The following is a 26,429-nucleotide window of genomic DNA, read 5'->3' as shown; positions in this document are numbered from 1 at the left end:
GGAGAAAGCGCTTGGCTTGGATTTTGAAGTAAAGCGGAACAGCGATTATGCTGATCACTTCACCACACACTGTCGAGTCATTGATTCTCAGTCCATACGCTGCAATCTCCATACATCGCCACTGATTAGAAGCCACTAAGAACTTAACTTGCTCTGAATGGCGTTCTGTCTGCCGAGAAGGGGTCTGAAGAAGTAAGACAAAGACATATATGGATGCTGAGATGCATGTGCTAAACTGCTCTCACACAAGCTCAGAGGGACATGTTCAGGCACGCAGACAGGCCTGCAGTAAATGCAGGCAGAACACACACAAACACACAAACACATGCACACACACTTACATGCATGCACACTCAAAGAGGCTCTCTAATGTGATGTGCGGAGACAGGCTGTCTGCCCTCCTTAGAGGCTGCTCCACAGTAAAGCTGCACTCCATGCTTGGTTACAACATGGCTCCATATGGCTTGTGAAAAATTCAAGCTGAAAATTACAAATGTGAAAGTTTTCATGCTGAGAAACAAACCAGCTTTCCCTAACACTTTTAATTGACAGGTCAGGAGATGGAGAGAGGGTGTAAACGTTCATGTGTGTGTGAGAGAACGAGACACCAAATTACTGAAATTAGCAAATTACTATTCATTACAACCAAGATTACAATTTATCATCATTTAGTCATTCATTATGGAGAGATCAATATATGTTCATATCACGCCTCATGTTTTACGTTGAATGCCAAAGTTCATTGTTAATGCAGACAAGCAGGGTGCCCTTTATGGAAGCAGAAAGTAAGGGTGTGGAGGCTGGGCTAGCTCGTCTGATTTACCTCCAGGAGACTGGAATTAACATGAAATGAATGTTACTTTTTATTAATAGTAACCACAGTCTTTCATAATATCTTTTCACAATATTGAAAAAAAGTGACATGAGACATAGAGAACAAGAACTATAAGAAAAAGTCTTATTTCACTATGCATTTAGGATGTGTTGCAGCAAATGGACCAACTCACTACAACACCAGATGATTACATTTACCTTCAAAAAGGAGAGACCTGATCCGAGGGGACCCAACAACAGCTAGATCCAAAAAGACTAGACGATAATTAAACCTGATCCTAAGTGCAGGCGACCAGACTAGAGGGAATGTAAACAATGCCAGCAGCATAATGAACTAACAGTTAGTTTGATCAGTTAACAAGCAGATACTGTGTAAAAGAGCAACAAGATGAAATTAAAAATAATAGATTTAAGTCATAGAAACTAAAATGATTAATTTATATGCTTCAAAGACAAATTCATATAATTTATACAAAGTGGACCCGTGAAGACTTCTGCCCCGAGGTGCCCTGAGGTGCTGCAAGATTTGTCCATTTAATATATCATTCATTGCTTTAATTGTGTTTCACATTTTCACATTAAAAATGAGGTGATATCAAGGCAACATTATGTTACATTTCAAAACCATTAAGCTGAGCAATAAATTAGAAATGACCATATTAAAAGGCCAGTTATGAAAACCACAGCACTCCACCATGGTTTAGAGAAGCTCTCTACACAGTAATTCACAACACCACAGATATGCCGTGGTATGGACTGTGGAAAATCATGACACAAAAAGTATCAACTCCAGCAGGTCAAAACATATGCACGTTTGCTCATTGTCCGATTAGAAATAAAAAAAAAATTGTGATACTGGTCTCCACAGAAGATGGCCTTTGCCCAATTGCCTTAAAGCGCCCAAGATATCTGTTAATTGTGATCTATCTGTTTTGTTCATCATGGCTGTCTCTTCCTCTTTTCTCTCCCTCGCTCTACTTCAATTGGTGCTGTTGACAAAATCCAAAGAACCACATTTGCATATATTCACCTTCCCAATCAGCGTGTCCTTGGTAATGCACATGTTTTAACCATGATGTATTCAGTTATTAAGCTGCCAGGAGTGTATTTGTTAACTGGCAACATGTACTCTGGCCTTTTGTAGTCTATCACAGGATAATCTTGTGTGACACCTAATGCCAGTGAATCTCATGTATATATAACCTTTAAGGACCAGCCATGTGCTGTGCATGAGATGGGCTCATGATCAAAAGGTAGAGGTGTGTCTACTATGTCTTCATGGAACAGACTAAACTAAAGCCGCCAACATTGAACCATTAAAATAAATAAATACGTCTATCAAACAGTTTCAATTAAAAACTGTCATTTTCATAAACAGATAATTTATCACAGGCCTGTTGAAGCCTGTCTGTATTTCTAGTGTTATCTAGGTGCACCCAATAAACTGGCAAGTGAGTGAATGTGTTACAGCAATCAATTTTAATTTGTACTTTAGGCATTCTCTGATCAGGTATCTGACAAATATGGTCATAATTGTTATTGATACCATAGCAGCTGTGAGGTGGTGATTAGATGCTGATGATACGATTGTTGTACACAATAATAAACTATTAATGGGATTACAATTACAGTTTGAATAAGTAATACAATAGTTGTGACAATTCAACAAATGTGTCAGCCTTCATGGTGAAGCTATGTTGGATCATCAATGTCTGTAGAATTCATCCTCTGAGGGCCACGAATGTCTCTACATCCATAATTCCAAACAAACATATATACATATGCATACTTCTAAGGACATTCTTCACATTCGACCTGGTTTGTTTTGGTTTTACATTTACATAAAGGAAGGGCACTAAAGGCTTATGTATGATTTACATACACCATGTCGTCATCTCTATATTTGGGCTTTGTCAACCGATGGTTTGTAGATGGGCATGAGTCTGATGTCAGGTTGTTGTTAATTCAGCTATTGTGTTCGCTATTTTACACTCGTTAGGGGAATTGAAAAAAGGTACTCCTTCTGTTTTAGTGGAGAAAAGAAATGAAGCAGTCCACTTTTTAAATCATTGCCACTGTGATATCATTATGGCATTTGGCAAAATAAACATCCTCTTCATCTAAATATATCATAATACACCCCACAGACTCAATTTTGGTGCATTGGTCTGGATCGTGGTCTAAGGCAAGGTGGGTGTTAAGTTCAGTCTGAACCAAAGTCAAGAAAAGCCAACACTGCCATCTCTCGAGCTACAACACTAACTATAGAGAAAAATTCATTTGTTGTTAAACAATACTTTGTTGTGATGACCTGCACTTCGAAGGTCTCACGCAACGGCTATTTCAGTACAACCACACAAACAGGAAGAATTCCTCAGAGAAACCTTCAACCACAGCATTTTATTGACAAACATTTTGATCCTTCAATTTTCCTCAAGTGTACAGATATGAGAAGCCTGAGGAGAGAAGGAGCACGATACACCCACATAAAGAGTTGAACTCCCAAGGTAAAGAGAAAGAAAAAGAAAAAAAAACATCTACAGTATGAGTCTGGGTGCTATGGTCACTGATTATGTGGTTGTACTAATTGGTGAAAATGGAGAGTTTCCTCTGGCTGCACAGCGAGATTACCTCATTGGGGCCCTCTCATTGCATTCATTAGTGCTAATCGTTACCTGTTAGCTCACCAGCCAACCCAGCATTGACCCAGCCTGGAACATCTCTATGGTTTCTTAAGCAAAACCAAAGCCCCTATCGACTCTCTGCCTTTGGTTAAGCCACTATATGCAACTGTGATGGTAGCAGATGAAGTGTGGATTAACATTATGGCGCGAGAGCTACAGGGAGATGTTATTAAAATATTAATGATTAATTAGACTTGACTGCAGTTTTTATAAGTCATAAAGTAATATAATTTCAATTATAGCCATGTATCTGATGGTCTCTCTCCTTCGGTGTTCTGCGACCACTCTATTCCTCTCCTTTGCCCTTTGTTTCATATTCTCTCTTTTTTCCTCTTCCCAAGTTTTACTTTATTTCACAGCTATTAAACCAGGAAATTTCAATCAGGTAGCACAGCGTGAATTTCTGCAGGGGCAGAAGAGAAAGAGTGAACTTTTATTTAATGTAGCCGTTCTTTCTTTTCTCCTCTCCACCTCCATCTCGTTTTTTCTTTTCTTCTGCAGCTGAACTCAACCTTGGCTCTTTATAGTTTATGATTCAATTTCCAATTTGTCCTCCAGAGGTATTTGCCTGGTGGGTGGCGCAGTAGTTTTGTTCTTATGTGTTTGTACAATATTCGCCTTTAGTATTCATAGGAACAGTCTTACAGATACATGCATTTGAATTTCCAATTCTGTGTCTGCAATTCTTTTGGCCTTATTTTACATGAAAGTCGTCCTCAGATAGGAATCGCCCTTTCAAGTAAGCTCAAGACAAGTGAGGAGAGATGAGCTGAAATATGTATAACCAATGCGTACCATGTTCTTTCATTAGAGTCAAGAAGTTTACTTTAGGACTTGAAGGTTGTTGGTTAATCACATGCTCTCAAAAAAAAACACAATGTGTACACAAGTGTTCTACAATTTTTTTTGATCCCCTCTGTCTCTTTCATGGCCCTCTGTGTCCCCTTTTGTTCAGGGTGAACATGAGTGTGCTGCAGTTAAAATTTTTAAGGTCTCAACCTTACTACATAAAGCGACTTGAGATAATGTATATTATGATTGAGTATACGACAAATAAAATAGAATTGAACTGAATTGAAATGTTCCTGTTGTCACATCAGACCTGTCTCCCGTGACTTCTTCATGTGTTAGAGGCAAACTCTGGAAATCGTCTAGACCCAATATTCGAGTTTATGTCTGAAAACACACAACGTGAAACAAACTACTCCAAAGTCCTCAGCTATTAAATTGTACAATCAACATTTATTTATAATGATAGGTTAAAGCAAAATTAACTTGTGCACCACCTTGTTTGTTACAATGCATTGAAATTTCTGGCATATTTCACCTTAACTGTGATATTTTATCTCCTAACTACTGAGTTTTCATTTTCCCGGTTTAGTGAACTGAATACACAACACAAAGCTTGGCTGTAAATGTACAGTATGTTTGCCTTCTGTAGTTGCAGGAGACATATTGTGAGGTCTTAGCTTTTGGGTTAGGGTTGGGGGGGGAGCACTTTACAAAGACTATTAGCAGAGCTATATTCTTATTTGCATAGTTAAGAATTAACAGTGAAAAACACGACTCCCTGAATGTTACTCTCTAATTTCTAACAGTCAAGCTCAGAGCACATCAAAGCGATTTGCTCTTCCTCCTCGGGGCCCGTTTGCCCCTGTTTCCCCTCCCCTCTCATTCTCCATGTACACTGTTCATGATTTACAGTCTCTGGAGACTCTGCAAATGACCAGATGTTTGGAAAGGAAACAAATTTACCTTTTGAACCGTTATGATATTTCAGACATCCCAAGCTTCTGTTGTCTCTGCAATGTTTACCAGGGATTAGATTAATGCTTTGATATTGTGTTTCAAAACCCAGCCACCACCCTCATTACCTACAGCTGTTTTAGTTACATGCCTATAGTTCCCAAGTGTTGCCGACTTCTCTTGGCTGGGTCTGAAGTAGAATAGCCTCTTTCCAGAGTTTTCCCAGTAGAGCAGGCATACTTGAAGCGATGTGAATAATGAATGCAGCATACATATCCAAGGAGCTTCACATGTGTTGTTACCAGCATATGTGTGCGCTAAAAAACTGTGGCCGTACATGTTTGCGCTGTTGTTTCCCAAAACAATCCATTAGGAGCAGCCCCTCAGTCATGTCTCCATTAGGTTCATGCAGAGATAATGGACCACCTGTGGCGGTCTTTGTTGACAGCCTTTTATAGGATGTTTTGTTGTTTCATTGTGGTGCAGTCTTATCCTTTGTCAGTTAACGCTGATCAACATCATATTTACTCCTCCCTTGTCAACGCCCCTGATCTTGCGCCTGTGTTTTAGCCTAGTGTTCCCAATCTTCAGCTGGTCCCTCCTTCACTTGTTCCAGCCACCAATTACAAGCCTGACTGTCCGATTGCTCAAGCTGATAGAAGCTGCTTTATGAAATTGCCAGTGGTGGCTGTAATCAGAGCTGTGGAATTAGGCAGTGTGCTATTTTTGCCGCAGTAGTAACCTATTGGGCATTTGGTAGAACTAGTGGATTTCGATTTGTTTGATTCTGGATTTGGCATCATGCACAGCCCTTCGACTCCATTTACACCTTGTATTGAAATATGTTTTCTATCCAGGTTAGATTTAGATATGATTTGAACCTGATTATATTTAAAACCATCATTAAGTGTCTAATTAAGATCCGATCACTCTGTCCAGCTCATGTCACATTCTCCTCTAGAATTTTGCTGCTCCAAAATCACAGTCAACAACAAAATAGATGGAAGGAATAGAAGACGGTAGCCATCTGTGAAGCTGTGTTTCTATATTTGCTTGGTCGTGTTCATGATATACTTGTGTCTTGAGTAACATGATGACTGAGGAGAGCACTGCTTTGTGTGTTTACTGTCTGTACATCCATGTGGTCAGGTTCTATCTGATGCCAATCTGATCAAAACACATTTTAACTCTGGTGTTCCCCACCTCAACTGACTTTCTTTCATTTGAGTTTAACTGCTAAATCATGGGCTTGTAACTTCTTTTTGTGGGTGTATTAAAAAAGTAGACTGGCACTTAGTAGAGTGCATACCTCTGCTAAGGCCCAACATTCCCCTTATGAAACCACTTTAACTATATATATCATTCACTGGATTTTTATTTCGATTTTCAACACACTTTACACATTCGTAGATATCGGTCCTGGTTTTTTCTCATTTGGTTTTGAGTAACCAAGAAACAAACTAACTAATCCAGAAATACAAAAGCATAACTTCCTTGGCTGAGGTAATAAATGACTTGGTTGTCAGCCAACACTGGCTGCGCTTATTCTTGAACATTTACAGGGTTGTGCCACCATCACGATTACAATAGAGCCACCAAAATGGGAGCAATTTGTTACACAGAAAAGATTAATCATGAACAAACCAGTTGTTGTTTGAATACTTTCCCAAAAAATATGTTACAGTGAAAAATTAAACAAGAGTTGAAGCAAAACTTGGACTAAAAGAGGACTTAATACACAACTCAATGTAAAATTGACATGAAAAATATGACAAGGACTTTTTTTGTTACTTGGTGAAGCATTGTGAACAATCCCTGGCATAATTTGGTGGATTAATTGTGCCTCTATTGTGGTCGGTTCCATACTATTGTTGATAAAGTAAACAGTATGCATATGGCTGAGCTTCTGTGTGTGTGTGTGTGCACACTGTGGAAAGCAGCTTTAGTATTCGTAACGGCAGCTCCAGAGCCATGCACTGATGGATGGGATGCTCTTACTTTACTGATGTACTGTGATCAATGCTGATGCAAGGAAAGAGTATTGAAGAGAGAGAGAGAGACAGACAGAGAGGGAGAGAGAGGCAATGTGCTGCCTCTGCAAATCTCTCTCTCTCTGTCTCTCTCTCTGTCTCAGTCTTTGCATTTATCCTCTCCTCTCACGGTGAGTTTCCCACTCTGTTGATCCTGCCAGTATCTGCGTATGCTGCACTCTCACCAACATCATCGCCTTAACTAATATGTCTCCATGTGAAGCATATGCTGCAGAGGGCAACTTTCAGCAGATTACTAGATTATAGATTAAGTACAGAAAATTGAGTGTGTGGTTGTTAAATGTGTGCATCAGTGTTTATGCACATCTCTTTCTAATGCAGGTCTTAAAAAAATAAACAGGATACAAACATTATGTTTGTCTAACTGTCCAGCCTGGCCTCTCATGTTGCCTAAATGTGGTTAAGAGGCTTTATTTTTAGTCTTTTGCTGTTGTGAGTTAAATAAAACAGCAGTAATGCAGCTTCACTAATCCTCTCACACAACTAATCCTAGCAGAACACCACTGTAAATACTCTGTGGGCTGCATTAAAGCACAAATCACTCAATCCCTCACTGAGTGTTTATTTTGGTTCAGATTAATAGAAATTCTCCCATTTTTTATCTACAAGGGAGATGTCCCCAGAAATAACAAGGCGTCCTTGTGGACTTTGATATTTTCTGCATGGTGTTTGTGTACGTGTGTATTTTTATACATTTATTAATCAGTATTTTTGTACTGAAGAAAGAAAGACAGAAATGCATTGAGATTCAGTGGCCATGACACCATAGATGCCATTGGCTGTAAGACTGTGTATTATGCATCATCCAGGAAGATGACAATAATTCATATCTGCATTCCTACCAAAGTGATCATGACATTTGGTCTCCATCTCATCATGTCTCACCTGATTTACTAAAAGCCTCTCTCTCTCTATGAATTTGCATCTCCATCGTTACCTAAAAAAGTACTGAACTAAAATATCAAAGCACAAAGTGACTTTCTCCTTGACTCTGGGCTCAAGTTGAGGTGTTTGCAAACTTTCTACAAAAATGTATTTACGAGGACATGCCAAGTAACAATGTAGCCTAATTAATCAGAAAATGCCTCCTAAATAATTAAGAAGAAACAGTTCCCTCTTCAATATTTAATCTAGTTGTTCTTGTGGAATTTAAATTAGAGATACCACATATGTGTTCTTGAGGTTCCTCAACATTGACTTACTTGTATGTGTAAAGTAAAATGTGGTCAGGTGCAAAACAGACCACACAGTCTGGAAACATTGCTTAGAGCTTTTCCCTGAAGCTCCTGAAGCAGTGTTAGCAGAGTGTACTGTACCTTATTGAAAGTCTGTTGCTAAGAAAACTGAAGAACCTGTAAAATGTGCATCAGATAAATAAGTGTTTTTTGTATTTTTGATCTCAAAATGAAACTGCCACAGGCTTCTTTAATATCTCCCGTGGTGGGTCTGAAGTGAATAATACATGCCGCCTGAAGCAAATATTGCTTTGCTGCAACAACTTAGGTGTGCTTTACTTTAACAAAAATCCAAAAATGTATGACTGTGCATGTGAGCCGGAGGGATATGTAAAAAGGAAAGTCATTTGGGAAACGTCCTGCCTCTTTAGAAGGCTGCACTCACATGGGTGTTAGTTTGTGGATACGAGTTCTGGTGCAGGGCAGTGCTGTGCTGCAATTACAAAATCATCCCACTGTGGCCTTTAAATGTCCCATACACCCACACTGGTGTTTTCAAGTAGCCTGGCTAATTAGACCTCCAGACTCTAACAAGAATGATAAAGATGTAATTTGTTCTGCCTTCACAGGTGCAACAAGCTCAGTGAAAAAGTGAAGGAGATGTCAATTGAAAGCAGTTTAATCATGCATACACAGTCCTTACAAAGGTCTGATTCATAAACTATATATGGAGATAGATGATGCTTACTATCAAGAAATGAAGCCAAAAACTCCAGGATGTGAGTGCTGCCATCTCTGCTAGACTCTCCACAGTATTAGAGAACAGACTCAGCTGTCAATCATAACATTTCATGATGTTTTTATTAAATAATAAACTCAAATGACAGATGTCATCTTGTGAAAAACATGTATTGATGTGGACATCATTGACTTTCTGATTTTGTCCATGTCCCATCCACCAACATGGAGGATGCAGGGTTTATGACCTATAGCCACTGAACCCAGCGATCCAGACGATTTGGCTTAACTTTCAGGTAGCAGTCCATTTTGTTGTCCCCTAGCAGCAAAACCTGTTCACAACCCCCCACTTCATGAGCTCCATTTGAATGTGATGTGAAGAGGATTTGTTAAATCAGACATTGTTACAGTAGAGAAGGTGCAGTAGTTCCTTACACCATAAACAACGTCTCTGTTCTATTCAATCACTCAGTAATACATTTAATTTTTTACACTTGCTCTTCTCCTTCTGTGACGGGTTGAAATGTCTTCTGTTAAAAAGCCTTTAGGAGGAGGAGCTGCTCTGTCATGGCCAAAGCAAACAGATAATGAATCTCTCCTGACATAGCGCCCCAATTGTTACCAGACCTCGGTTGTCCTAGTAACAATTATACTGGTACTGGTGCAGACTTATGAAAAGGTCATGGTTTAGTTAAGCACAAAAAACTGCTTGGTTAGTTTTAGGAAAAGATTCCTAAAATTTGGATTAAAGGAAAGTACTTTGTTATTAGGATTAAATAATATTTGTTATCATGGTTGCAATTATTAAAGTATGGTTAACATGGACACAGGAAACGTGGGAAATCCCTGTGTCTTGTTGGTCAATCTTTTATGAGAGGACACTCACAAATTTAGAGGAGCCATCGTGATGAAAGTTAAATGCTTTTGGACATTGATTACAACATAAACACTGAAGGACAAAACCAGGTGAACAGTCTTTTTTTTTTAAATTGACACCTAAATAAAAATCATATGTTAATGTAACCAGGCTAGCGGTGAAACGTCAAATTCTGAAATAAACTGACAAGACTAATGGCACTGAGCAAATGGCTCTTCAGACAGTGTGATTTTAAAAGTCGCAGCAGACAGACTCAGAGCTTAGGTTTATCATGCTGTCTGCTAATAGCTCAACTATGGTGGTTTCCTTCCCACAGAGTTCTAGCAGAGATTAATCATCTCTCTGAAACAAACAGGTCGCCTAAATGAACGGGTGGTAATGAACTGCAGCACATACGTTTTTTTTTCTCTTTTCTTTTACCAGAGGACAGTCTCAATGGTTATGATGGCAGATACATGACACATGATCCAACATTGATGGACAAAACAAAAAATATATTAGTGAACAGTTGATTTTTGAGGGACACATTTTTGCTTCATTGACTCTGACCCCTTAACATCAATTTAACAAGGCTAGCTGTGAAATGTGAACTGTCAGTGGGTTTAAAACAAGCAAATATAGGAGCAAGTGGCTCTTCAGACACACTGTTTTCAGTGGGATTGCAAAAGTCGCAGCAGACAGACTCAGAGCTTAGGTTTATCCTGCTGTGTACTAATAGCTCAACTATGGTGGTTCTTCAGTTTCCTTCCCACAGAGCCCTGACAGAGATTAATCATCCCTCCAAAACAAACTCTCCACTTCTTTCACACCATTTACAGTCAGAACGGGCTGCGCCTATTCTCCTCCTCCCCCTCCTCCTCTCTTCTCTTACAGCCTTCATCTACCCCCCCCTCTCTTCTCATCTTTCCACCTCTGGCTCAGCTACCAGCCAGTTTCAGACACACCAGGGTTTCCCTTTCATTCGGTAGTGAAGGATGGGATGAGAGACCAAGAGCGGCAAGAGAGGAGAGGAGTGGAAAGATGTAATGCTCTGTCCTGATGAATGCAGTTAGAGAGAAAGTGCTGACACAATGGAAGAGAGGCTTTAAAAAGAGATGAGCTTAGTGCACCAATCACAGAGCTAATCAGATCACCCGTCAATGTTCAGTGGCCATTGAAGGTGTTTGAACTATATGTATTAACCATCAACATAGTTTCTATCAGATAATACCTTGTGTAATTATGTTACAACATCATTTAGGGTAAACAGTTTTTGTTTCTACGGTCAGAAAGTAAAATAATTAAATCTTAGACTATTTTTAATCTGCACCATTGGACTTTTTAGTTTAGCCAAAATATGGTCCAAACCAAAACAACAGTCCGCACCAACAGACTAACATTTTATTTTACTAAAAGAAGTGATCTCAGTTTGGATAAAAAAATCGTTTCGGACTTCAATAGAAGAAGAAAAAGAAGGGGCTTGCAGGATAGCTTGCAGACTTCACACAGACATCAGACACACACCCATTAAAAATTCAGTGTCAGTGAATCAAAAAACAAATCAGATCAAATGAAGCAATGTAACAAAGACATGAGCCTTGTTTCAGACTTTCAGGTGTGAAATTAAGTTTCATTAACTAATGCCAGTGTCATCGAATGTCCTCAATATATACAAGACTGTGTAAACACTGAAGGCCTAAATTGGCAGGGACCTGCTGATTCAATACCAGGGTTTAAGGGTTGTGAAGGTGCTGGTTCAATATGTTCTGGAGTTATTGTTATTCTGCAGATTACAATGTGTGAGAGAAAAAGTAGTTTGCAACTTCTAAACACCAGAAAAGGACAACATATTAAAACAGGCTCTGGGTTTTTGATGAGTAATCCATAATTAATTCCTCAGTGTTAAGAAAAAACAACAGCACAGTAGTACAATAGGGACAATTGGTTTAACAGTGGGTTGTGGGTAGTCTGCTGGTCTTCATTTAAAATACTTGATTTGTCCCTCAAGGAGCAATTTGAGGGGAAAGTGAGTTTTCAAAATAAGTGCACAGTGACAATTAAGTAAACACAGAAAAAACCCACAATGAGAAATAGATGAAACATACAAGAATTTATAATAGTGGCAATTACATGGTGGCCAACACCACAAACGCACATATTGTGTTCAAATAGAACATAAATCAGTTTATACACAAGATAAACTCACTGATTCTAGTACTGTGGGTGTTCACAAGTCTAATGGCTTCTGGAGTAGAAGCAGATTTACTTTTATTCGTTTTACATGCTTGTGCTATGGATTCCTGATGACATGAGTTTTAAGTATTCATAAAGGACATCTGTGGGGTCATTATTAATGTCTGTCTTTTAAAGGATTTGTTCAGTATTAGGCTGTAGGGACTTTGTGTTTTAGCCTTTGACGTTTGCCTTTTACAAACAAAAGGAAAAACCACCAATTAAATGGAGATCTTACCTCCAGTAAAAGAGAAACAAAACATTGTTATCTGCTTCAAGACACTTGCTGCTGCATGTTTAAACCTTACACCCCAGCCCGTCCACTCCGCTCTGCATCAGCCAATCCGCTTATTGTTCCCTCACTGCGAGGGACACCTAGCCACTCAGTGAAATCAGGACTGTTTGCTCTCCTGGCTCCTAAATGGTGGAACGAGCTCCCCATTGACAGGACAACAGAGAGTCTACACGTCTTCTGCCGCAGGCTAAAAACACATCTCTTCTGACTACACCTTGGCTAAGAAGATGATCTATGTCAAGTTGCACTTATATGTTGCACATGTAGTTTGGCCTTTTTGAAGCTAATGTACTCAAATGTTTCTTGCTGGTTTGGGTTTGTACCCTCATTGTTGAAAGTACTTATCGTAAGTCGCTTTAGATAAAAGCGTCAGCTAAATGAATCTACTGTAAGTGTACTACTCTAAAAAGCTGTATTTCACATACAGTGTTGTACAGATGCTGCTGAGCCTTTTTCAGAATCACATCTGCGTTTCGCTAAATCTCAATCTGTCATCAGACACAGTTCCAAGGACTTGTAGATCTTTATCAAACCTCTTTATCGCAGCTTCAGATTCTGTCCCTGTTTTTCTAAATTATCCCCTGAAAAACTCATCTGCCAGGGGAAGGTTTCCAATCCCACCTGAGAAGTGCAAAAACCATTCATGCATCACCGTTCAACAGGTTCCAAAATTCTGAAGTGACTGTGTGTTCCTGTGCAATCGCTTACACATGGTTAGTTTTGCTAACATTGCTAAAATGTTAACAAATTAGAAAGGTTATATTGCAGGTTTTCCATCAGAGCAGGGTGAAATAAAGTAGTTTGGTGCAGCACAGCTCATATGAGAGTTTCCATTGAAAGTTCACCAGCTGAATATAAAAATTGCATGCAAATGTATTTCAGCTGAGCCACTGAATCCATTGATCACAATTATACGGTTGGAGTGAGTTTATTTTGGTTTGAAATGTCACAGTTATGACATGGAGGCCTTTAAGAGATCCGACACACTCGCTGTGTTCAGGAAACTGAGGCAGCTCATTTCATCATTCATCATTTATCATATTCATCTGTAGGCCGACATGCATGTGTCCACCAGTGCAATGTGTCTGTATATTGGTGCGTTACAATGAAATGTGTATTTTCAATGACATTTTTTCTTTTGGCCGTTTATAATCCTCTCTAGTGTATCTTCATCCTTTGTGCCGATGCTTATCAACAATAAAATAATCGACTGTCTCAGTGGCACACCAATTTATTAACTCAACAAACAACAAAACAACAAAAACGAAGGGAAAAATTTAAATAAACATGCTCCAGACAAGCTTTGAGCATTGTCAACATCATCCATACATGGTTTGCAGATGACAGCAGCTGTGAGTTGTGAGCTGTGAGCTAACTGGTCTTGTGTGGTGAAACATATGGGACTGTCCAGTCTTTCACAGAGAGCAAACAGGGTGATAGCACACCATTTATCTAGATCTGCGAAACGACACCTCAACAACACAGTGACATACACAACAACCATAACTCACACAGAGGCACGCACAAACACATGGCAACCTGTTCAAGTGAAATACGCAGAGCTTGACGTTTACGAGAGTCCGTCCTTATTCCTCTGACAGGGAGAGAATTCCGACAGAATGAAATCCTCATCAACATGGCCGCTGTGCTATAGATCTCTCCTCTCAGTTTGCTGACTGACAAAGCAAAAACATGGGGTGGGAGGGGTGGAGGTGTTTGGACTGAACGCAATCATTGTGTTTCTTTCTCTACACTGGTTTGCCAGAGTGACATGGCGAAGGAGAAACAGAGACGGAGGAAGAAAGAGACGGACACCACATATGAAAAGAGGCTGGCATGGCTCTGAGCACAACAATGGACATTAGAAACCGCTGCAGATTGGGAAAGAAGATGCAAAAGCCCCCGTGTACTGGGCAGAAAGAGAGGGGGATGGAGGGGAAGGAGGGAGCGAACGAAGGAGACAGAAACGCAGAGGAGATAGGAGACGTGGACATCACCCCCCCCCCAAGGGCTTGCAGAAAGTCACCTCCACTCAACGCTTAACACGGGTTTAAAACACGAGGGCCTCATGCACACGCTGCCACGGGTTAATGGTTGACTGGTAATGCTTTGTTAATACATCTGAGCATATTAACAATTTATACCCAATTCACCGCGCTAATATCACGCCTGCAGCACAAATTAGTACAAATCGTCTGCAGTGGGGTGGGAGCGACCGCAGTGGTAGGGTTACTAATATGTCAGGACATGCCATGTGTCAGCAGGCCCACTCTGTCGCATGAGCTAATATCTCATATGATGTCGCAGGACGGGGGCGGTGGAGCTGGAGCGGGGGGGATCATTCCCTTTGTGTGCGCTGCCAGTGATGGGGAACTGTGAGGAGCTGGTGTCTTATCAGTGAGGATGATTAGTACAGAGCTGGGTTGATGGGTGGTTACTGGTTAGTTAGTGGTGGTGGCAGGAGGCTGTTACAGATGGAGTGGTTCATCAGGCGTCTCGTCACATCCTTATCGACTATTGATTAAGTGTCACTTTGTTAAGTTGGAAGGAAGCCAGTTGCACAACAGAACTGGAAGGGGGAGTGAATGCAGTCAAGTGTTATGAGTATTTGATGAGGTGGAGGCTGATTTTTGTTTCTGGTGCAGCCTGACTAAGTGCATCTAAATGTGTCGGGTGATTTTTTTTTTGTTTTTGTTTTTGGCAAGGCACATTTTCTGACAGAGATGATCCCCTCTGTGTGGACACCCACGGTTTTTTGTTTTTCCCTTTCAAATCTAAATTGTGATGAGCCAGTTCCCAATGTTTCCTCCTCTCTTTTTCAATCTTTATTTATGTCACATCTGGAACAGGAACTGCCGCTGCAGGGAAACACTTTCCAATTGTGGTCACTCACTCTTTCAGTCACTCAGGGACACTGAGCTGAGGGAGGGTGCGTGATAGGGCAAGACTGTGCGTGAACGCTGTGTAGAGCGGCTGCAGTCTGCACTTTTGTTTCTGCTATTTTAATTTTGATTTCACAGTATCCAGTGACTCCAGTTGTTAGTCTTTGAAATACTAGTTTTATTTGTGATCATTTAGTTGGAGATGATATAGAATAATTTTGGTCAATAATGCAATTGTTTTAAGTCTTTCTATGGACATTCATTTATTTTGATGTCAACACTGCTCTCCCTATTATAGCCTCAGAGGTTTTAGGATTTGGCGTAAAACATTTACTGAAGTCTACTTTGCATAAAATATTGTTTCAATTAGAAGATCACACAAAAAGCATAATGAGATGTATATCTTCCAAAACTTGAGATTATTACTCAGATCTGATCCACACAAGCTGAGCAGTTTCATCTTCTCCGCCTTCTTTTTCTCTTTATAAACAAAACTGCTCTCACTGGATATAAAAATTGGAGAAGGACGTTCATGTGTGAGAAGGGAAACACATCAACACATACATGAGCACGGAAACACAGCAAACATGCAGCACTACAATGAGTCCATTAATTCCTCCTGCAGTTGTCATTTACCTTCCAGTGATAATGATCATTATGAAGAGTCGATGAGAAGAAGTTGTCGGCGTGCAGAAAGCTTTCAGACATGGTGGAAAATAGAAAAACAGGGCTGAGGGGAAAAAAAAAACGGTATAGCACTCGGGTGTGTGAGCCTCCCCTTCCTCTCCATGCTAATTTTCTTGGCAGATGCTTACGCAGAATTTTAATTTGCCCTGTGTTTACGAATCGTAACGAATGGCGCCATCTCAGAGGCCAATGTAATCTAATTATTAACAAAAATGCATGGACGTGAATGTACTGATGGGCACACACATATGCACAGAGAAACATACTGTACGTTGTAATCTCATTAACTTGGCAGACATGCTGAAATAATTTTCCATTTCAGTATATGCTCTTTGTAAAGAGAACACTATAGGCCTTGGGGAAATAAATATTTGTACATAGCAAATATGTAATAATATAGTGCCTATATATGTGCAACAGATTGACTCAGTGTTCAGAAATTAACCCAATCAAATAATGTACATATATTGTGTCTTTTTAATTATCCAACAGTTAAAATCTTTTTTAAAAGACAATCTAATAATGCCAGGAAAATAATTATTAAGGATGAATACAGCTTTTCTTTCAATCAGAGCATTGTGGGTAACCAGCACCTACAAAAACAAACAAAAGTGCATCTCGCTTGTATCTCCATTCATAGATCATGGCAGCACAATCATCAGACCTGACGAGGGATTGTCAGCTCCTGATGCTGCACTGCCAACACAGTCTCTTGGCATTGAAAGTGCATAGACAGTGACTGTTTGTGTTTTTTTATGTATAAGAAGAGCCGACTTGAACTGCACTGTTTGTAAACAGTCAACACACTGTGCCACGAGTCCATTCATCGTCTACGCTGTCGCTGCCACAACAGCTGCGTTTGCTTCCATCGCAGTAATTTTAGGTGCAGGCTGCATTATTGGCTCAGCATAACTCAGGGACAATATCAAATGATAACGACTCCAAGCATGGAGGCTCATTCATCCTGATGAAAGCAGCTAACACAAGACACATGACTAAAACAATTATCCAGCTTCCTAAAGTGTTGACACGCATTCACAATAGCATCTGTCCATGGCTCCACGTGGCTAACTGCCCGAATAGAAGAGCAATATCCTGGTGTGAGTCTTTTATATATAAGATCATAAATCTATAGGTTAAGATCAATTAAAGAGTAAAATGTAAATGTGTGATTCCTTAGTTTTGGGCTGTTTTCTATGCACTGGTGGACATAGTGTCTAACTGGGGGCTACCGTCGGTTGTGGTTATTGTAGTAAATGGATAGAAAAGAGTAAAACTCCCCTGGAAATGCTTCCCACCGGGCAGAGAATAGTGACATACTGCCACTCAGAAGAGCTCATTCCTCTGCAAAGGTTGAACAGTCCTCTTATGAAACCACATTTAAATCCCCCAGATCCAGATTTTAATGAGAATCAGCACCAAATTGTACATATTCATAAATATCAGTCCCCTTAATATGTCTGATTCATCAAGATCCATGAATCTATTAATAAAAATGTTGCGATATTTAAAGTGAAAAATTCCTGGATCTGCCCCTTCAGAAGGGTCGACTTCTACAGGAGCACGATGGAGAACATCCTCACCAACTGCTCTGGCTGCACAGCACCGAGCGTAGAGACCTGCACGTGGCACGGCCCAGCGCATTATTGGTATGGAGCTCCCAACCCTGGACACAATCTACGCAGCAGTATTTTCAGGGACCACACACTACCTGTTTATTCACATTAAGATCCTCCAGCAACAGACTGAGGAACAGTTTTCATCCCAGAGCTGTGACCTCCATCGCACGCCACCCCCGCCCAAACACATCAAAGACTGTCACACTTTCAGTGACTGCGGACTGCACATACCACACACACCAAGGACCATGACCAACATTCACATACATCAAGGACTGTGATCAATACACACACACACCTCACACACCACAACCTCCCCCACAAATCTTAAATCTTGTATCGTCAAGGCCCTTGTCCATCCTTTCACCAAGTTTCATGGAAATCTATTTGAGTAACAAACAAATGGACAGGAGAGCAATATAACGTCCTTGGCTGATGGATGTATGGCTTAATATATTAATATAATATTGTTAATGATAAACATTACAGATAGCAACAAACATATAAAGACATACAGAGCCAAGGTCCATATACAGTGTGTGTGTATGTATGTATGTGTGTGTGTGTGTGTGTGTGTGTGTGTGCGTGTGTCTGTCAGAGAGAGAGCGAGAGAGATCCCAAATGGTAGGAATGACATTTGAAAGAAGTACCCCGCTGGGACCAAGAAAGCTATCTCAGCATTGCATGTGCATCGGCAAAACAACACACACACACACACACACACACACACACACACACCCACACACACACGCACACACACACACACACACAGCTCATGGTTGTTCTGATTTGGGGCAATCTGTCCCTCTGCTAGTCTGTCACTAAGTACATCATCCTTAATAAATGGGGTTAACAGCCACTGCTGTGTTAAGAGAAGCAGGGGTAACAAGTCCTCGTGCTATGGAGAGAGATGGGCGGGGGTAGAGACACATCGACGAGGTGAGAGAGGAAGAACACATAATAGATAGTGTAAAAACTGTCTGATTTAGAGCCTGTGATTGAGGATAATGGTCTGCTACCCTGCTGAGTTTGCTGTGCAGAGCTAAGAGCAAGAGCGAGCAGAAGAGAAATGATGCACTGGAGTGGCTGAGAGAGATTGAGAAAGGAGAGGTCATTTATGAAATAGTGCTAGGACGACACGAGATAGATGAAGAAGATGAGAGAGGAGGAGAAACAGCAAGATGAAGGAAGGAGTAGAAATGGATGGATGGATGAAATGCAGAAAAGACATCGCAAGGAAGGTAGTGCTGGTGATGAAATTTAAAATGAGTACTTTTATTAAAATGAAGCTTTGTGTTTTATTCTTCACACACACTAAAACACAAACCATGAGGCAAAGATTTTATAGCTGCAAAGGTTGTAACATCGCTTTTTATCATAGCACAGCGTACACAAATGCCTACATAGCAAAAAAGTAAATTAGTGTACATTTGAGAGTGTCCTTCTGTTTATATTGTGTGGTGAGAATAATGCTTGATTCGGGGGCGTATTTATCAGAGTTTATTGGCCTGAGTGAAAAGCCCTTAACAGCAAAACAACTCAACTGATTTATACAATTAGATATTGCTCTTTATTATGTCATTTTATTGCCAACTGATTTACCCATGTCACGTTCATGTAACCTTCACTGGAGCAGAATATAGTGATTTACTATGGTTACTTTAGTGATCTACCCCTGTTTACAGTGAGCCATGCTTCATGTTACCAAAACAACAGCTGGACAACTCACTTATCTGTTTGTGTTAAAGGCTCCTGATGTGTATTTGGTTCAGACATATATATATATATATATATATGTTTATACACACACATACTATCGAGTGATGCCAGTAACACATCAGCTTCTTCCACTTCCTCTGCAGATAGGAAACATTCCTATCTTTGCTTGTGTTTTAACTTCAATCACTCCTGATGTGAAGACACTCTCCAACATCCTGCAGGTGTGATGTTAAACCATGGCAGAAAATTACAGTTTGAAAAGATGAGCTCTCTCCAGGAGCTTTTCATTTTGTCTGAAGATTTGCAGCAACAAATATCACAAAGGTATATTCAGAAAATATCCAACACATTCAACACAAACACTCTTGTTCTGTTAAAAAATGCAAAGAGTTGAAAAAAAATATATGAAGGTATAAATATCAAACAGTTTCACAGTATGAGCATACAGATTTTATATACAGCCAGTTTCTTCCATTAATCCTAAACTACTTATCCTTCAAGGGTTGTGGGAGGCTGGACCCAGTCCCAGCTGGAAATTACCTCTTTTACACCAAAATTAGAGGGTAAACACAGATGAGCAAACAACCCAAAAACAGAAGGCAGTTGACTCCTTTCCCGTTGGATGTAGAGGAGGTTGCCTCTATATGTTTCTCCCTGTCCGACAACGCCTTTAATTTCGAGATCTCCCCTAGAGATATTAACAATTCAATTGACCACTCAACCAGTTATAACCACATCCAAGCCCCCAGGCAGTCATGACTACCACATTTTGTAAAAACCATGAATAGCAGCAATCAAAAAAATTATGATAATCCCGCAAATTTGGTCAGCGGTGCCTCTGAGCTCAGTTTTCCATGTCTTCATTTTTGCTGTCTGAGCAACTACGGTACAGAGTCAGTGATATTAAAACCATTAGTGCCAGCTGGCAGCAGCAGTGGTTTAAAAGTTGTCAAATTAACTTGTCAGAGCACAAGCTTCAACAGGCAACAATTCAGCTGCAAATTAGAGTCTGCGTAAAATAAAGCAAGACAGTCTGCTGCAGACATGTCCATATCCAAATAATCACTCAACCATCCTGTCATATGGCTCCAGCTCATATTTATCTTACCATGTGGCGCAGACAGAGGAAATTTACAGCCCCCTATTAACATCAATATGTGTTATCAAGCCTTAATGAAGTTTTACATTCCTCCAGTAAAAATCTCACCCCTGCCTCCTCATTACTCCTCTGCTCCCACTCAGCTCAGTGCACTGCCGCTGTTACTAATGCTGAGTCAATTACTACTGCAGGTGCTGGGCCTAAAATGGGCCAGGGGGTGTGTGTATGTCAGTGGGGGTTGGGATTAGGTGCTGTGTTTGTTGATTTTCCTGAGCTGTGGATCTGCCAACAGGGTTGTCAGGCTAATTTTAAAAGAAAGCTAGTCAATTAAGAAGGTGCTAAGAGGGAGAGAGGGCAAACAAGAGATGACCTATTATCATCAAACAAAAGTAAAGCTCTAGAGGCGACGATTTGCATTTTGACCGATGACACAAGTTCTGCTAATGAAGGCCCTTTGTCACTTTATAAACATTTAATGAATTGTCTCTTTTACTATTTAGTCAACGTGCAGCTTTATCTGACCACTCACACCAGACACTATCCTTTGATAGTTTCAAGAGAGCACAAAACCTTTAAAGGCTCATTTATGCTGCCTTTACCCATGAAGAAGAAATGCATCTGTTTCACACGATGTGCCCATCACTTCACACAAACTTCTATGCTTCAATTTAGAGCTGTAACAATTCTCGAACCGGAATCGTGGTCCAAACATCCACGGTTAACGATATAGAATACGGAAATGCTGACTTAAGACTCTATTCTTACCAAATGTTCGACTTTTTCCTTGGAGAAAAGGAACGTTCACAGCAAGTGTCCTATATAAAGTTAAATACAATGTTGGCGTATAGGGGCACATTTGGTGGTCAGAGACTTTTCACATTTTAGTCGTTTCAGGGAATACTAATGGCCATTTTTATATTCTCTGACATTCCATACACAAAACAATCAATAGATTTTTTAAACAATAACTGTAAGAATAATTAATAATGAAAAAAATGTTGGTTGAAGCCTTACTATACATCTACAGCATAATTGATACTTCCATGCCCGAACTTTTCTGAGTTTTACTTAAAACACAAAAGAATCAAGCAATGTAATTAAACAGACAACAAATGTGCAGAATAAAAATTTAAACATCGGACCCTTAAAGTAAATCCCTCACAAGGTCTGTCATCACCACAAGGACACAATATAGAGGATATAGACCTGTAATAGTTAATATTCTACTTTGTTTTTTCATCCTCCTCAGAGGATAAACCACATTAACTTTTCTTATGCTGTTGCAAAAGCTGGGTTGTCAACCGGGCAAAGTGAGCAACTGCTTCTGAGTCTGAAATCCCAGTGGCCCCATATAATTTAGAGTTGCATAATTTAATTACATTTTTGAACAAACAGAAAAAATTTCATGGCAAACTGAACCTTAATTTGTTTTATGTACCAAGTTGATCATTCGTCGCACACATGGTGCTTGGGCAAAGGTCACGTAGCAACGGACTCAGACTCTTTGGGGAATGATATCAATGTGTCTTGAGTGTGTCAATAGAGAAAAGATCAAGCGAGTCCTTGCAGTCAGTAAGGTTTTTCCTCTGGAGACTATTAATATCCACAACTAATTTCACAGCATTGCATCCAGTAAATACAGAAGTGTGTATGCCTCACCTTCGGACCGGAGGCTGGTCCCAAAGGTAAACCCTGGAGTGGCCAAACTGGGAAGTCTGTTCTTGTGTCTTCATTCGCTGGTAACAATAAAATTACATTTAGATTTTTAGAATTCTGTGCCTGATTGTGACACTAAATCAATCCCCACAAAATGTTGTGCCAATCTGACCAGAGTCTTCTTGCGTTGGGTTGATGGATAGACATTGGACAGATCAGTCAGTCAACATTATTTGGCGTCACTGCTAACAGAGGAAGAAAACTTAAATCAGAGGATATAAAAGTACGATGAGGGACAGATACACAGTGGATCAGAAATTACAATGGGCTTTTCACTGAGATATTAATTGGACTGGGTTTTGCTGGATTGCTGCTTTGTCTTTTTCTCATTAATGGAGGAACTCAAGAACTTTTCAAATCTCTGTTAGCCTCCTTAACATATTCAAACCGGGCTTTCAATCCAGCTTTTCTCACTTTTAAATACTCTTTAGGCAGAGCCAATTCATTGTTTGCTGCTTTACTTTCATTGCCATGCAGTGTGCACCCTTTGTTGTATTGTGGGGGGATTCTTTTGTAATGGAAATGACAGTAACTTCCAACAACTGCGTGAAAAGCCAAAACACACAGATTAGACTTTGGCTTTGACAAACCTAAACATACTGTGTACGCATGTTAACGCTCACAAACATACATCAACAAATACACATTCTATAATGTACATGTGCGTTGTCAAACATAGGCTTACACACGCTCACACACACTGTATCCTTGCACACTATGATCCTGACGGGCTTATTGTTTGTCCTTGACATTTTCATGTATTTGATAAAAGGCTTGAATGAAGGGGCCGTGTGTTGACATCACAAATCTTCAAAAGTACAGTGATTTCTTTGTTCCCTCTCAGCTGACTCAGGGGACTTCTGTGCTCGGGGTGGACTTGATAATTAACCACAAGGCTGTTTGCTTGAAGTCTGTGTGTAAAGAGGCACACACAAATTGGTAGCTAAAGAAGTGAAGTAGCCTCCTGAATCTGTCGTTCATTAGCACTGCAGCCAACTCTCACTTTTAATTGTTTATATACAATCAGGTTAGAATATATTTTAATACAAACATTCTCACACTCTCTTTTTCAAATGACAATTTGTGTCTAACAGAAAAGCTAAGAGACTTGTAACTGGGAGTAGCTGTGGTTCAGCAGTTCAGTAAAAAGTGAGACTTCTTGATTCTTCATATTTGTGAACCAAACCAATCAAATTTGTATTTTTACATCGGTGAATAGTTTTCTTTGCATATATCAAAGTATAAATAAAGCATAAAAATGCTTAATTTGACAGTTCTGTTTATAAAAGTACTGGTTTTTACCTTCTCATTACAGATTCTGATACCTGGACTTTGTGTATCGGCTAATACTGAGTACTGATGTGATACCAGTGCTTTTAAAGAAGAGAAACAACTTATATATGTACTTTAACAGCTGTATGCAAATAAATGTGTATGGAGGTGATTTGTTATATTGTTGTATGACCTGGCTCAGGTTAAACTGATATACAAATACATACAGAGAATGAACGCCATAGAACTACCTAGTGTGACAGTCGGAACTCAAAAGAACAGAAATAGATAAATCTAGGAATATATGAAATTAAATATTGAGATCGGTCTATCTACTGTACACTATCTGATATTACTTCTACTTCTTCTTTAACACTGTAAAAATTAAAGCAAAAGGCTGTTGTGATGTTTTAGATTGGCAAACATCAAGTGAGGTATCGTATCCGTATATATTTGCATACTCGCTGATGCCCAAAATGCCAAGCGACATGGACGGCATTTCTGATGCTGGTATCTTTCGTAACAAGTCTAGAAAATCCAGAAATCTGGTAAAATCCTGATTTTGCCTCATGATTTATGTGACATCATGCTCATACTGACCTTTTTTCTTTGAGGGGTGGTATTTTTGCCCCAGCCTTTTGACAGCAACCTGATTAGCTGCATCAACCTGATCTATGAGTGTGTGCTGATTTTTCTGGCTCTGGCTCTGGCACAGGTAGAGCACATCCTCACTCTAAATCTGATTATTTTCTCAACGTTGTAAACATCTGTCAATTAGCACAGCACAGCCATCTGAATCACTAATAATGAGGGTAGTGATTAAGAAGTTTAGAGAGATGGCTTATCTAATAACAACATGTCTGTCTATCTGTTACCGATGTTTGAAATTAATTAGATTACATGTTTGATTACAAATTAAAGCAAAGTGTACAAAGAGTCTAGCCATTGTCTGGCTGGTGTATTAAACTGTGTGTGTCTCTCTCTTTCACAGTGCATGTGAAGGCAGGGACGTGTGAGGTGATCGCTGCCCATCGCTGCTGCAACAAGAACAAGATTGAGGAGAGATCTCAGACTGTCAAATGTTCCTGTTTCCCTGGACAGGTCGCCGGCACCACTCGGGCCATGCCCTCCTGTGTTGATGGTATGTATCACTGTCATCACAGTCCCACACACAGAACCACAGTGTGTGGAGTTTTTAATGTTCTTACAATGATCAGTTGTTTTCCGTGAATTAGAAGAGCGCAGTGTTAATTCAGGCAGAATGTGCAGCTGCAACATAAATCATCAGACGACGGTACCACACACCTCTGTACTGGTGTATGTAGGCCACATGTGCTGAATAAAGCAGGCGACACTAGGGCAAGATGATTAAGGATCGAGTTAACTCTTAATGCTGCTTCCAACCTGCCCTGGCTCTTAATCTTTATTTACAGGGAGGTGGGACCACACAATGTAATTGAAAATACTAAAATCATGAGGATGAACATGCTAAAGAAGTATCCAGTACATCACTGCCCATGTGGGGGTATCTGATCAGTGGTTAGTCTTAAAATTGAGGAAGTAATGAATGTATTATAGTAACAATTGTTTAATTAAAAGGTAAAAATACTTGGTCATGGCAGAATTTGATTGTTTCAGATTGGCTTTGATTCACACAGTAGTGCAGTGTAACATATTGTTCTAACTTTATTGCTCTGTCATCTGTGCATTGAACCACAGACTTTGCATTCACATTGTCTGAGGCGGACAGATACACACTGTGTCCTTATTAATGCTTTTATAACTGGCTTCTTCTTTACCTGTTTGACAACCAGCTGACGAGTAAAATCCAATCATATTCCAGGATACTACAGCTACTGTGACCAGATTATTTTCACTGAGAATTCATGCTCAACGTCAGATACGTATACAGAAATGGACAGAGCCTTCTGTCCGTACTCTGTGCTAATTTCATCCGTATTTGTCCTCTATAAACTTTCAGATAAAACAGAGCAGAACAAGTGGAAATTGTCGGGGGGGCAGTGTAGCCAATGATTCAAGTGAGACTTTTTCAAGGAGAAAATTTGCTAATTGTTAAGAAATTAAAGGCGTTTATATGATGTTACTTCTCCTGAGCAAAGGGACAAACAGCAGGTACATTATCATTACCTCCTATACAGTCGCCATATTTGTTGTCTCGACTCTGTGCTGACCTCTAGATGATGTATTGGCTAAAAACCAAACAAACGTATAGGACGCATAGTATGTGCAAAGGTGGTTACATCGTTTTTTCTTACATAAAAGCAGCATAAATTAATCTTTTTTTGCTCCACCACCCCAACCGCCTGCTCACGACAACTGCTGGTGGTCCTAAAGATATATGTAATTCTTCTTAGGGGGTGGGGAGGTTAGTTCTCTCAGCAGAGACCACATTGCTGTATGTATTCTTTTAGGGTTCATTGGAAGAGCAAAGCCATTTGCTGCAAATAGTCAATTCCTTCAGTAAGTGTCACTTACTGAAATATAATTGTTTCTCACTGGCCCTTTCTAACACAGTAATCTTCACAAATGGCAAATCCTATATGAAATACTGTATATTATTGTACTATGTAACATACGCTCATCTATTTTAAACACGTGGTCCGGTGTGTGCTTCTCTTTAATGAGGATGTAACCTTCCTGTTTTCCTCAGTTCAAATTTCACTTGTTTCCAAATCTTTTTTTCATGCTCTTCCCAATGAAAATTGATGATCACATACTTTCAATTAATTGAGGGTGTTTTACTCATATTCTCGGGTCAAATTTGACCTGGTGTTGCAATGAGTCCCACTATTTTGCTTTCTAG

At 39.8% G+C, this 26,429-nt stretch overlaps 1 protein-coding gene across 1 annotated transcript in view; it reads left to right on the top strand.

Annotated features, from left to right (window-relative positions):
* LOC109635179 (chemokine-like protein TAFA-2) overlaps nucleotides 1-26,429 on the top strand; it is a 74,919-nt gene that overhangs the window by 39,964 nt on the left and 8,526 nt on the right. The window contains exon 3 of the mRNA XM_020096171.2: nucleotides 24,597-24,746. Within this exon, the coding sequence (XP_019951730.1) occupies nucleotides 24,597-24,746 (150 nt within the window). The remainder of the gene's footprint in view (nucleotides 1-24,596; nucleotides 24,747-26,429) is intronic.

Source organism: Paralichthys olivaceus, chromosome 6 (assembly GCF_024713975.1).
Source record: "Paralichthys olivaceus isolate ysfri-2021 chromosome 6, ASM2471397v2, whole genome shotgun sequence".
Lineage (NCBI taxonomy): Eukaryota > Metazoa > Chordata > Actinopteri > Pleuronectiformes > Paralichthyidae > Paralichthys > Paralichthys olivaceus.
This window is presented reverse-complemented; position numbering and strand designations above follow the sequence as displayed.